General features: G+C 36.3%; 3 protein-coding genes across 3 annotated transcripts in view; 1 reads left to right on the top strand and 2 right to left on the bottom strand.

Annotated features, from left to right (window-relative positions):
* LOC140785807 (eukaryotic translation initiation factor 5A-2-like) overlaps window positions 1-12,564 on the bottom strand; it is a 37,780-nt gene that overhangs the window by 2,629 nt on the left and 22,587 nt on the right. Inside the window, exons 2-3 of the mRNA XM_073133834.1 lie at window positions 1,313-1,356; window positions 1,062-1,212 (exon numbers count right to left, since the gene is read on the bottom strand). Of these exons, the coding sequence (XP_072989935.1) occupies window positions 1,062-1,184 (123 nt within the window). The 5' untranslated portion in view covers window positions 1,185-1,212; window positions 1,313-1,356. The remainder of the gene's footprint in view (window positions 1-1,061; window positions 1,213-1,312; window positions 1,357-12,564) is intronic.
* Window positions 2,558-10,025, top strand: LOC140786333 (methionine--tRNA ligase, chloroplastic/mitochondrial). The gene is made up of 12 exons (XM_073134666.1): window positions 2,558-2,989; window positions 3,495-3,638; window positions 3,749-3,898; window positions 4,014-4,181; window positions 4,626-4,750; window positions 5,161-5,254; window positions 5,785-5,883; window positions 6,981-7,161; window positions 7,279-7,394; window positions 8,164-8,319; window positions 9,028-9,156; window positions 9,513-10,025. The coding sequence occupies exons 1-12, from the start codon at window positions 2,678-2,680 to the stop codon at window positions 9,675-9,677; spliced, it is 1,839 nt and encodes a 612-aa protein (XP_072990767.1). The 5' UTR covers window positions 2,558-2,677; the 3' UTR covers window positions 9,678-10,025.
* On the bottom strand, window positions 10,076-11,507 carry LOC140786334 (uncharacterized). Its single transcript, XM_073134667.1, has 2 exons — window positions 11,204-11,507; window positions 10,076-10,336 (listed from the first exon to the last, which is right to left on the bottom strand). The coding sequence occupies exons 1-2, from the start codon at window positions 11,476-11,478 to the stop codon at window positions 10,315-10,317; spliced, it is 297 nt and encodes a 98-aa protein (XP_072990768.1). The 5' UTR covers window positions 11,479-11,507; the 3' UTR covers window positions 10,076-10,314.

Below are 12,564 nucleotides of genomic sequence, written 5' to 3'. Positions count from 1 at the left end.
TCAACAAAAATTATAGATAGAGTTAAAAATATATATATCTAAAAGAAAAAGGGACAGGTATGACAGTTTAAAACTAAAGAACCTAACTTAACTTGGTACGGAAAGATTGAATACCACCAAACTAGCATGAAGGTCTTGATGAATAACGACACACATTGATATAAATACAATCTCCACTTCAAATGAAGAATTTTTTTCCCTTTTGGAAAATCGACCTCTATCAGGTAATTAGTCATTCAATATAAATTTTTACAAAAACAACTAAAGATAATTAGATCATTACTCCTGCACAAGATATTTCAGAAACCACCAGGAAGCAAATCCCAAGATAAAACTGTTATTAATTTCAGAATTTTATTAAAATTTGAAATTATTAATTAAAGGAATTTAAAGCTTAAACTTTACAAGAATTTTAAAAGTTTTGAAATAACTTTGAGGGCTACTTTAAATGGTTAATAGGCTGAATTTATTTAATTAGGGGTTAAAGTGTTGACGAAACTCAAAATAAAAAAAAATCAAACACCTACAAATACCCCTTTTGTTTATGAAAAAGGATCATCACAAAATTCCAAATCAAATATAAAGCTGACTACTTTTTCTCAAATTTTCTCTTATATAGTATTTCGCGTCGAAGTACAGTGCTAAAGCACTCAGCAACAAAATTTTCGATTGTACTTTGGAGGAAAAATAGCCAGGCAACCGGGCGCCACTTTCCTTTAGTGAAGCTATGCTTCTTTGTGCCTCACAAGCGAGTTTCTTAACTTTTTCTTATTATTATTTATATTAAATGAGAAACTAGATTTACACTGTGCAAAAAAAAATTATGTTAATTTTCAGAAATAAAAAGTAACAAAAACAAAAGCATTGACTGTAAATGCAACAACAACAAAAAAAAGAATTTGACTAATGTTCAGGATAAGCGCCGAATCCACGAAAAATAAAATCCAAGCATCACATCAACCAGAAAGCAGCATAGATCCACGACAACTCATCGAATCCAATAAAAAACGAAGAGAGAACACAAAGGACTGAAGCCAGATCGGAGGGAATGATCAGCAAACCTTGCACGGCCTCCCCTTGATCACTATATACCCGTTCTTCCGGATCGTCCCCGCCTGCTGCGGATACGTCTTGGACGCCCCCGCGTCCGCCTTCGACTCGAAGTGGTGCTCCTCGTCCGACATGACTCACGATTCCAAGTACTCCAGCTACCTAAGACTCAAAGAGATCGAAAACACGAGGATGGGATTCTATATAGATCAATATAAACCCTAGCAGAGGAATGGGTAACGAGGAAGGGGATTAGTGTTACCTTCCAGAGAGAGAAATAGAGAGAGAGAGAGAGAGAGAGAGAGATGGGAAGGAGGAGGAGGAGGAGGAGGAAGGTGAGGGGTAAAGCGGGAAGCGGAGGTTAATAATCGAAACGGTGGGAGGCGCAGGGGACTCCGCCCGGACATAAGGTGTCTATTAACTCTCCTTAAACGTCGGGTTGACGTCCAGGACTCATCCGATCGTCCGATTGAGGGACACGTGGACAGCCGATGGTGATGGGAATCGCCTTCGCGTTCGAAGCACGCATGGAGGAGGCGGCCGTGCACTGGTGTCCGTTGCTGGGGAATCTATGGGGTTCGTGCAGTTTCGCTGTCTGTTGAAGAACACGAAACACGGAAATGAAGGCTTCGTCGGCTTCACATGTCATTTAATAATGACGTGCTGCAGTTTGATTGGTTACGATTCTGTGAACGAACCTCTTGAACTTTCAACGATTATATTTTCCATTACATGACCAATCTATAAGTAGATAAGCTTTCTAGCTTATTTAAAATAATATCAATTATATCTTAGCCGATAAAGACATAATAAAAAAATTTATCTATGCAATATATTTTTTTATTTAAAATTTAATCAGTAGTTTTGGACCATACTAGATCTCACACTAATTTATCATTCTAAATAGTCCAACTCCCAAAAGCATTTTATGCGAAGTACAAAACACTAAAAAGTTCATAGTCTTATCTTAAATATAAAATATTAATTTTAATAGGATTTTACATGAGGAGTACATATAAATTTAAGAAGAACAGTGGAAATAGAATATTTAATTATATTTATCTTATCAATTTATATTTAATATTTTCTCTGATTTATTCTATTATATTATAATATTTTAGTTTATCTCTATTTATTTACTAAATATATAAATATAAATTAGAAAATAATATTCTTTTATTTCCTATTCCCATGTGTCTTTAATTGAAAATAAAACGCAACTATTATATGAGTATATGACCATGAGCTATCCCACTTCGATTAAAAAGCAGTATTGATCTACACTCTGTTTGTTTTGAAAAAAATAAGAAAAAAAAAAACTCAAGAGAGAGAAAATAATTTTTATTTAAAATAAAATTTTTAGAAGAGAAAAAAAAAATCTCAAACAAATAGTAGTTTTTTCTTCTTCTTTTTTTCTCAACAAGTGTCACAAATAAATAAAATTATGGAAGGTAAAAATATTATATTAACTATATATATTTTCCCCTTTGTCGGAGGAAAATAAGCAAAGGGCGTGTGGTTTTGGTCACGAGGAGCCCGATCTCTTCTATCCAAACTTGCATAGAGAAGAAAAGGAGAAGTTTTTAGGATAAACCATAACCAAGACAACTCGACCCTCGTCTCACCAATGGCCACTCGGGCCCTGCTCTCTTCTCCTACCAGTCTCTACGCCGTCACTCCCTTCTCCTCCATCGCCTCCTCTCGATCGCAACTCATCGCTGCGTCTCCTTACTTCTTCCTCCGCCGCACCTCGTTGCCACTCATCTCTTCTTCCCCGATTCGCTGCTTTGCCCATCTCCGGATTGATGCAGAGGAGGTCAAAGAATCCGTCAAGGAGGAGCCTTTCGTGCTCACGACCCCTCTTTACTATGTCAATGCGCCGCCCCACATGGGCAGCGCGTATACTACCATCGCCGCCGATGCCATTGCTCGGTTTCAGGTCCGTTTTGTTAGTCCCTTTCCCTATTCTTGTTGAGTTTGCAATCCGATTTTGGTAGATTTGAGTGGACATGAATAAGAATCTAGGTTTTTCTCGTTTGTATACCCCTCTAAATTTGTATTTTGCGTGTATAGCCTTAAAGAACCTTGCTTTTTCTTGCCTTTTAATTTGTCTGCCCCCCTCAAAATCCTTTCTTTTTCCCTGAATGCTCGGTAGGTTTCTTTTGATATTTTGGGCGTATGTCACCATCAGTCATTCATGCCAGTCCTGAGACGATATTACATAAAGATAGTCATGTATAGCATGGTTCCTAGATTACCTATTACAATCAGGCTCATATGGTGTAAATTATCTGATTATATATATATATATATTAAAAAAAATCTGATTATTACAGAACACTGACATCCTGAGTTCAATTATATGACAAATCTTATCTCGCAAAAATAATTGATATGCAATCCGAGAATTATTTAAAAACTACTTTGATGCCTTTTCGTTCCAGAGGCTGTTAGGGAAGAAGGTTATATTTATCACAGGAACAGATGAGCATGGAGAGAAAATCGCTGCAGCTGCAGAGGCTAGTGGTAGCAGCCCAAGAGAACACTGTGATATAATTTCAAACGCTTACCGGTTGCTCTGGGCTGACGTATGTTTGCGTACCTTTCCTTTTGATTTGACTCTCAGTACAAGTTAGTTGTTGGACTGGCTAAATCACTGTTTTATTATTGTCTTCATCTATTGCATTTCCAATCGCAGCTAGGTATAGCATATGACAAGTTTATCCGAACTACTGATTCTAGGCATGAGGCTGTTGTTAAAGAATTCTATTCTAGAGTGCTAAACAATGGTGACATATACAAGGCTGATTATGAGGGGCTTTACTGTGTAAACTGTGAAGAGTACAAGGTAGTTTTGCCTATTAGTGGTACTATAGCTCATCACATTGTCTATAGTTATATTTATTTATTACTGATACTTGCAGCCACATTTTAGAATCACCATTTTGGGTGCATATTTGCAGGATGAAAAAGAACTGCTTGAAAATAACTGTTGTCCCATGCATTTAAAGCCTTGTCTTCTAAGGAAGGAAGATAACTACTTTTTTGCTTTATCAAAGTATCAAAAGAATTTAGAAGAACTGTTGACAAGCAATCCAGATTTTGTGAAGCCTTCATTTCGGTTGAATGAGGTGAGACTTTTAGTTCCTTTAATGTTGCAAATTCTTTAGTTTTTAATTTATGTCTTCAACATTGTCTTATACCGTGTTTCTTGAACTAGAAAGTTGTCTTCTGTTTCATGAGGATTTGTTGAATTTTGGCATTTGATATGCTCTCTTTTTTCTTTTTTGTGCTGTATCTTTGGAAGAAAGGCTTCTTTTGTATCTTAACAGGCTCTGGCGCTGCAAACATTAACCACTAAGAAAAAGGTGACACTTTCTCCTTCAGAAACTAAAATGTTTCTATTGTACAAGGTTGTTGAAGGATATGAAGAATTTCCGCTGGACTTTTTTTGCTTGTTTCTGCATATGTATCCTTAAATCATTCAGAGAACTGTGGTGCATTGTCATGCATTTTGATCCTTCAGAGTTAGCGCCTTTCTTTCATAGTGGACTTTCTGATGGAGAATGTTATAGGTGCAAAGCTGGATTAAGAGTGGACTAAGAGATTTTTCTATATCACGATCATCTGTGGAATGGGGTATACCAGTGCCTAATGACAGCAAACAAACTATATATGTATGGTTTGATGCTTTATTGGGGTATGACACCCTATCTCTATCTTTTTCTTGAAAATTCTAGTTAGCACTAGTGCAAACAAGTTTTGTTCAGATTGGATGTGAATGCTATGATCTCTGATATCATCTGTATAGAGCAACCTAGGTAACTATATGATTTGGCTTCGTACTTTCCAAGATGCACCAGCTTAATTTAGATGCATTATACTTTGATAAATGTTTGTGCCATTTCTTTCTTGCACCCCTATTCTGGTTGAGATGATATCTATGGGGCCTTTTTGTCCCCAGGAGCTGAAGCCCCTGATAAGCTAGAATAGATCTGTTCAAGATTCAATATATATTGCTTTGCTTGATTTATATCTTTTGGCATCCCTCCTTTCGTCCTCAAGGGAGGACTCCATTGAACCTGATTTTTATTTCTTCGCTTCATGTAGATATATTTCAGCATTATTAGATGATGGAGAGCATCCAAATTTACAACAAGCTATTAGTTTTGGATGGCCTGCATCATTACACTTGATAGGAAAGGTGCGTATCTTGATCCTTTGATAGGAAAGGTGCGTAAAAAATGTTTTTTGCCCCTAATAAATGTTAGCTATTGCTACTGCTACCGCACTTATTTGTATTAGTCTATGACATGTCATAGCATGATTGACGTACTTCTATTTTGTATCAGATATTCTGCTCATGTATACTTATGCAACTGTTGGTGCATCTCATTTTCTCTCTGCTATTAATCCTATTAGAAAGGTTCAGAAGAACTAAAAGTAACTTTTATTCTATAGCAGGCACATCTTGTTATTTGGTTTGTCCTTCCTAGCATATCTTCATACTTAGATGGTTGGATATGATGTGTCAACTGTCATGTATCCACCATTTAGGTATAATTTTCACCAAATAGCTTAGGATGGACATCACCAAATCTGAAAAGCTAACTTCTTCCAGAATATTGGATTTCGAAGCATGTTGTTTCTACAAGATACATATAACCAAGAAAATTGATTAAGATGTCATTAAAATGGGGGGTTTCTCTGATCTTTCCTGGTTCTATTCTGTAGGATATCTTGCGGTTTCATGCAGTTTATTGGCCGGCAATGCTAATGTCAGCTGGTCTACGCCTTCCAAACATGGTATTTGGTCATGGATTCTTGACAAAGGTAATTCATGCTGCAACAATATGGCTTCTTCACACATCTTGTTGCCTTTTTCAAAGATCTTTTTATTCCAAAGGAGCATGAGTCATATGTTATATTATTATTACTGTTAAAGTGAAAGATGGCAAAGAATATAGCTCTATCAGTCAATATAATGGTCAGATAAGCTCACTCCTACTGGCAGAAGAAAATGTACTTTGCATCATCTCTTTTGTCTCTATTCTCATCATAACTGTGTTGGACATAAACAGTGCAACAGCTTTGAGTAAATATTCCATGCTATTTGGTACGAATGGATGACTGATGAAAGCAGATAGACAATTTTATGGCACACTACACATTCAACATATAGATATCCATTGTATGATTCTTGAATTTATAGGATAGATTCACAGAACCAATGAGTAGAATAATAACTGATATAATATACGTGTGTTATCTGGATAAACTTGTCTTATTAATTGTAATGAATGATCTTGGGATTTGTAATAAAGTAATATGGCATTATGTTCCATGGAAATAGATTTAGGTAGTTAGGCATTTATACTTTAAACAATAAATACACTTAATTTTGCAGATATAAAAATAGTTTCTTCGTCAAGCGGGGAAAGGATTTTCCTAGATAAAAGGACTCTGTTGGGTTTGTAAGCATCTGCTTCTAGTGTACAGGGTGAAAGTTCATCTGTATATTGGAGAAGTAGCAATATGTTATTAGTGTAGCTGGACAATTTGTTTTGAAGATTTGCCAAGGATTAACTATTAAGAATTAACAACAGAGAAGCTACTAAAAGAAAGTATTATTAGAACAAAGTGTGTCGTTTACACCCTTATACGGATCAACTCTTAACCAAACAAAACCCCCCAAAAGCACTTGGTAAGCGAGCAAACCTCAAAGCTATTTGCTATATGATACTTTTTGTCCTTTCGTGTCCCATGTCTAGACTTTGCTTGCAAGTTTTTTCAATTTAGAAATTATGTCATTCAGCATAGTGCTCTTAGCTCATAATACAGATTCTTAGGAGTACTGTGAACCATGATGATTTTTCTCATATATTTATTTTCATTTCATGCAGCATTGGTTTTTATGTTGAAAATTTTAGGATGGTTTGAAGATGGGAAAATCATTGGGAAACACACTTGAACCGAAAGATCTGGTGCTGAGATTTGGGGCTGATGCTGTCAGATACTTCTTTTTGCGGGAAGTAGAATTCGGGAATGATGGTGACTACTCAGAGGACCGATTCATCAATATAGTCAATGCACATCTTGCCAACACAATTGGTGTGTATAGCAAATTCTTCTCATTTGTTCATTGATGTTACTTCTACAGTACTCAGTTGCATATAGAATATATACTTTTGTAAGCTGAGATGGAGAAGACTGTATTTATACATTCAGGAAACCTTCTCAACCGAACTCTTGGGCTTCTAAAGAAAAATTGCCAGTCCACGCTGGCTTTTGATTCTATTACGGCAGCAGAAGATAATTCATTCAGAGATGCTGTGGAAAAATTGGTAAGAATTAAGAAGTAACCGTGCATTCTTGGACATCCATGCAAAACAAAGTCAGAGGGAAGTTTTAAATTGGATGCATGAACATTCTATGTCATTTTGAAAAAAATTTGTGTAGTGTTCTAAGATGTAGAATTTGATATATATATATTTTTCTATGTCATATACTCATATTATCGGGGTAGCAGATCTACAAGTTGGTGGGTGTTATAGTTATGCAGTTGGATGTGGAGTTCAGACATTTGGATGGTCTTCTATACTTCAGGGATTGGAGAGATAGAAAACAGCATCTCCATAAAAAGGCTAACTGTTCCAAATGAGAGAAAAGTGAAAGAATTATTGTTGTGACTTCTGGCCAGTTACTGCTTTGTATTTTCATCTTATACAGTAGTGATAGCATAGGTTTTGTAACGTTCTTCAATTAAAATGTTATTAAATAGCTAGTGATAATTTTATAGGTAATAGCTAGTATTTGCTATTGTTAGTCATTGTTACTACCCAAAAAACATACTGATATTTACAGCAGTAATATCCAGTTCTATTTTCCTTTTTTGTGAGAAGAATTTGGGCATCATGTATACCAGATTTACATTTTCCTGTCGCTTTCTGTTTTTGTTAAACAAAATTATCTATCAAGAACAATAGAAGTGCACGTGCATGTTAATATGTTGATGCTTTTCTGCTGGTGTTATTCTTGAGTTCTATTTGCACGTTGGCCGGGATTGAATTAATATGTTTGGCAGTTTCTCTTACTAGAAATCTTCTTGTGTAGGTGGAGAGGGCAAGGTGCCACTATGAAAACCTTTCTTTATCATCAGCTTGTGAATCTGTGTTAGAGATTGGGAATGCCGGTAATTTGTACATGGATGAGCATGCTCCATGGTCTCGTTTCAAGCAAGGGGGTGTTAGTGCTGAAATGGCTGCAAAGGTAATTACTGAGCTTGATTTTCCCTATTTTAGGTCTTTTGACATTTTGTACTTCTTTCTTTCCCATAACTTTGTTCTTGCAAACTATTTGTCTTCTGAATACCTGAAAAAGTAAAGATTTGAAGAAAACAAAGAAAAGTTGAACTTCGATTTATATTGGAATCTAGGGTGTCTGCTCTATACTGGTATATATTATTCTCATAATACTTAAAGCATAGAATCTCTTTGTGGTATCAGCACTTGAGGAGAAAACAGCCATACAAGGTCTTTGTCAGTGCCTGACAAAAAATGTTGCTATAAATCAGGCAAATAAAACATTGATCAAATTTGTGTAACAATCGGTTTTGCATATGCATTTCTAAGTCTCTTTGAATGTAACCTCACTCAGGATAATATAGAATTGGTGCAGCTGATGATTATTCTGCCTATGCAGTCTTGGTTTTCTCATGTTAGAACGTAGAACAAAATAATGCATCTCGACTTTCTGACTGAAAGCATAGTTTGTGACCAGTGTTATTTTGACTTTTGATTTTGGAATTTAGAGCTGTCATGTAGGCATTTGCTTTACATATTCCTGGCAACTTTTGCTCCGTGCCTCCATATGTTGATTTTGACAAAATTGCTATGTACATAATTATTGCCAAGATTACTGGGTTTGCGGGCACTTTGTCAATAATTGCTCATCATTTCAATTTACCTTTATATGCAGGATCTTGTGATTATACTGGAGGCAATGAGGATCATTGCGATTGCTTTATCTCCGATCACTCCGAGCTTATGTTCAAGGATTTATATGCAGCTTGGGTTCTCTGAAGAACAATTTAAAGCACTTTCCTGGGTACGTTCTTTCAACTGTAAATGTGTGCTGTTTAATAACTACTGTAGGAAGCCCTCTTCAAGAAAAAAAATGTTAACCACACACACACACACCAACAATGAGTGAGTGAACGATTGTTCCACGTACCATTTTGTGTGCATAAAAAGAAAACAAACAAATAGATGGAGATTGAATCAAAGCAATCAATATTAATCTTTGACAAAATGTTCTCTTCTTGCGCAACCTACTATCACATTAGAATAATTTTATATATTTGGCACTTAAATCAGTCTTGAATCTCAAACTTGTACGATTAGGTATTTTATTCTAAATCATTGTAGAAAATTAGTTTACTATCATCTTTCTTTTTGTTGCAGAATGATACAAAGTGGGGAGGGCTGAGAGAAGGTCAGACAATGGCAGATCCTCTGCCGATTTTTGCAAGGATCGAAAGTAAGCAGGAAGGTGGAGATGAAGTAATCCACAAAGCAGTGAAGGTCAAGAAGAAGACTTCTCGCAATCAAGGCTTAGTAGAGGCATAATTATGAAAGTAAGCGATGCCTCCGCAGCCCATATATTGTTGCCATTCAGATACCCAGTTACCATGGCCAAATATGATCATTAATCCAATGAAAAATACTTAAAAATTTCAGCATGGCTATTGGGAAGCTAAGCCAGCTGCCAACTGGTTAGGCAATTATAATAGACAGCATAAAATTATTCTGTGGGACAGGTCAGGCCTTCCTGATTTCATGTTCAATCTGAAGAATGTCTCAGATGATTTTTGTACTTTTTAGGATTATGTGTATAATTGAATACAAAGGCCAAACAGATTTAGGCAACTGATGCTTCCTTTCAATAAAAAAAAAAAAGAGAAAATTTTGATGTTCCATGATTCTAGTGTATTTCTATGCCATGTACAGTCTTGTCTAACGGCAAATTTGTTGAACGAGTTTCTTCTTTTTCATCGGTAAATATTTCTTTTACAAACTTACTTCAAAGCATTGAGTTTCTAGATTTGTACAATACTTCCAGCATATTTGTTCCTCTTGCTCTGTGCTTTCATGTAATCTAGTACCTCATTATACAATCATAGGGCTGTGCAAAGTTGAAACTTAAATGGGAGGTGGAAGTTGCCTTGATACACTTGGATCATATGTACAGATTCACTGAAAGTTGTCAAAAGAATCCATCTCTGTACCTTCAATATCAAAGAATGAAGAGCTATGAGCAGATAAGATCATTAGTAGTTTAATTTACAGTTTCTTTGTCACAACCATTTCTTTCAAAATCTGGAAGACCAGCAATAATACCCCTATGAACAACAGTATCCTCCTCATATGCAATACCATATTATTGGCTACTTGTCCATCATTAGACCAACAATTATCCTTATATTCAATGCCATCTATGACCTATCTATCTACTTGGAATCTTGGATGCCTTTCCAAAGTGTACATTTCTCAGCCTGAACTAACAAGTAAGAACAAACAACTACTCAAAATGGGAAGCTCTAAAATACCCAACAATACCTCAATGCCACAGAGGAAAGATGTTCATAAATGATTCTATACAATAAATAAAAATCTTCCTAATTGCTTTCCAATGCATGAATTGTATATATTATTTTTCAATTTTCACAAAAACTCGCCAATCTTTTCTCATTGAATCTGGCTTCCTTCAAAAGAGGATCTACGTACAAGGAAAGAAAAAAGGTCAATGGAGAAGACATCGACATCGACATCGACATCGCCAAAAAGAAGCGAGTCTCTTCTTCGAAAGGTGCCACCTTTTTATTGAAACGAATCAAGGGGGAGAGAGAGGGCTATTAATTAAGCCTATAATTTCCTCCAATTATTCCACTCCACCACATAAATTGGTCGACCAAAACCCTACGGCCAAGATCCCAATCTTTTCCAACGAGGAGGATCACAGAGGAGCCTCTTTCGCCAGCGGCGGCGGCGGCGGCGGCGACGCCGGGAGACGGGATGAGAAGCACCGGCTCCGGAGCTCCTCCTCGCCGCCGGCGTCCTCGTCGAAGTTGAGGGCGTAGCTGAGGGGATCGTACCTGAAGTCGCCGGAGTGGCGGCGGCGGTGTCGTGCCCCGCCGGCGCATGCGCCGGTGAAGAGGCTCCGGGAGCTCTCCCCCTGCTTCGGCAGCTCCTGCGCCATGGAGCGGAGCCACGTGGACGGGGACCGGATCAGGGACGGCGCCTCCAGAAGAGTCCGGTAACCGCCGACGTCACCTTCAGCGGACGACCGGAAGCAGGCGGTGAGGTAATGGTGGTGCCGGTGCTTCGCCTTATTGGAGGATGAAGGTGACGACATATTATGGTACTCCATCCTCTCTCTCTCTCTCTCTCTCTCTCTCTCTGTTTATAATATTATTACAAAGATCTCTTTTTATAGTTCCAAAATCTAATATAATATTTGTATAGTTTTTTAAATTATTAGTTCAATTTTATTTTTCTTTTTCTTTTAATTTCAACATCAAAACTAGAAGAAATTATAATTCAATTATTTGGTAGGATGGGAACAGACCAATAATAGTGAATAGTTGAGGTCGGATTTAGAAGTTTCTAATTTGGCTCTCGCTGAGAGGTTGACCTTCTACCTAATTATTGTTATCATGCATTGTTCGGGTCGGATCGGGTTTAACTCTAAACCCGATTAGTTTCGATAGGCTCGACCTCAACCCATTTATACGGCCTAGCGGACAATCGGGTTAATGGTATTATTACCCTCTAATAAAATTTAAGAGTGTATTAAATCATGGTTATGAATTAAAATATGTTTTATTAATGATGTTGGGCTAGGTTGGGTCAAATTATTAGAGTTGTAGACTGAGTCTCATAATTTTATGGATTAAAATTCTTCTGACTTGACCCGTTAAAAAGAATTAGGTAAATAGAATCGAATACTATTAGCATAAATGGTCGAAGTCCTAACTATTTTATAGGAAGGAATTGCACCAAATGTGTATGCTGTGATTGAATCTAAGTTATTATACTATAAATTTTTGTAAGGAGGATTAGCCCAGGAGTCTGTGATAAGAATTAAAAATTATTTGACTCCATTATTACATGAACTCTAAATTTATCATAAAGAAAAAAAATTAAATAGGAACTAAAAATTAGCGGTAAACTTTTAAATTAATCTGAACAGTATAAACATATTATATATATATTAGGGTTCATGTTTAGTAGATTTTCTACTATGGCGATGGTATGCATGATTTAAATCTATTATGATTTGTTTTTTGAAAGGATCTTTTTAGTTGTCTAACAGATGACTATTTTTTTTTTTATCTAACCTATAAAAAAGAGGGACAATTACAGTTTACTTTCTATTGTTTTATTTTTATTGCTTATCATTTTTATGATTATATTTAAATTGAGAACGTTACTATTTTTATTATATTTGACCAAA

The sequence above is a fragment of the Typha latifolia genome, chromosome 4, assembly GCF_019914945.1.
Source record: "Typha latifolia isolate L0001 chromosome 4, TyphaL0001v2, whole genome shotgun sequence".
Classification (NCBI taxonomy): domain Eukaryota; kingdom Viridiplantae; phylum Streptophyta; class Magnoliopsida; order Poales; family Typhaceae; genus Typha; species Typha latifolia.
This window is presented reverse-complemented; position numbering and strand designations above follow the sequence as displayed.

What these genes read in the sequence shown, in the direction of transcription:
- LOC140786333 (XM_073134666.1), top strand. Translation starts at nt 2,678, where the DNA reads ATGGCCACTCGGGCCCTGCTCTCTTCTCCTACCAGTCTCTACGCCGTC. An exon ending in ACCGGTTGCTCTGGGCTGAC is followed by an intron (nt 3,639 to 3,748) that starts GTATGTTTGCGT and finishes TTCCAATCGCAG; the next exon opens with CTAGGTATAGCATATGACAA. An exon ending in CTTCATTTCGGTTGAATGAG is followed by an intron (nt 4,182 to 4,625) that starts GTGAGACTTTTA and finishes AGAATGTTATAG; the next exon opens with GTGCAAAGCTGGATTAAGAG.
- LOC140786334 (XM_073134667.1), bottom strand. Translation starts at nt 11,478, where the DNA reads ATGGAGTACCATAATATGTCGTCACCTTCATCCTCCAATAAGGCGAAG. An exon ending in CGCCACTCCGGCGACTTCAG is followed by an intron (nt 10,337 to 11,203) that starts GTACGATCCCCT and finishes TTGATATTGAAG; the next exon opens with GTACAGAGATGGATTCTTTT.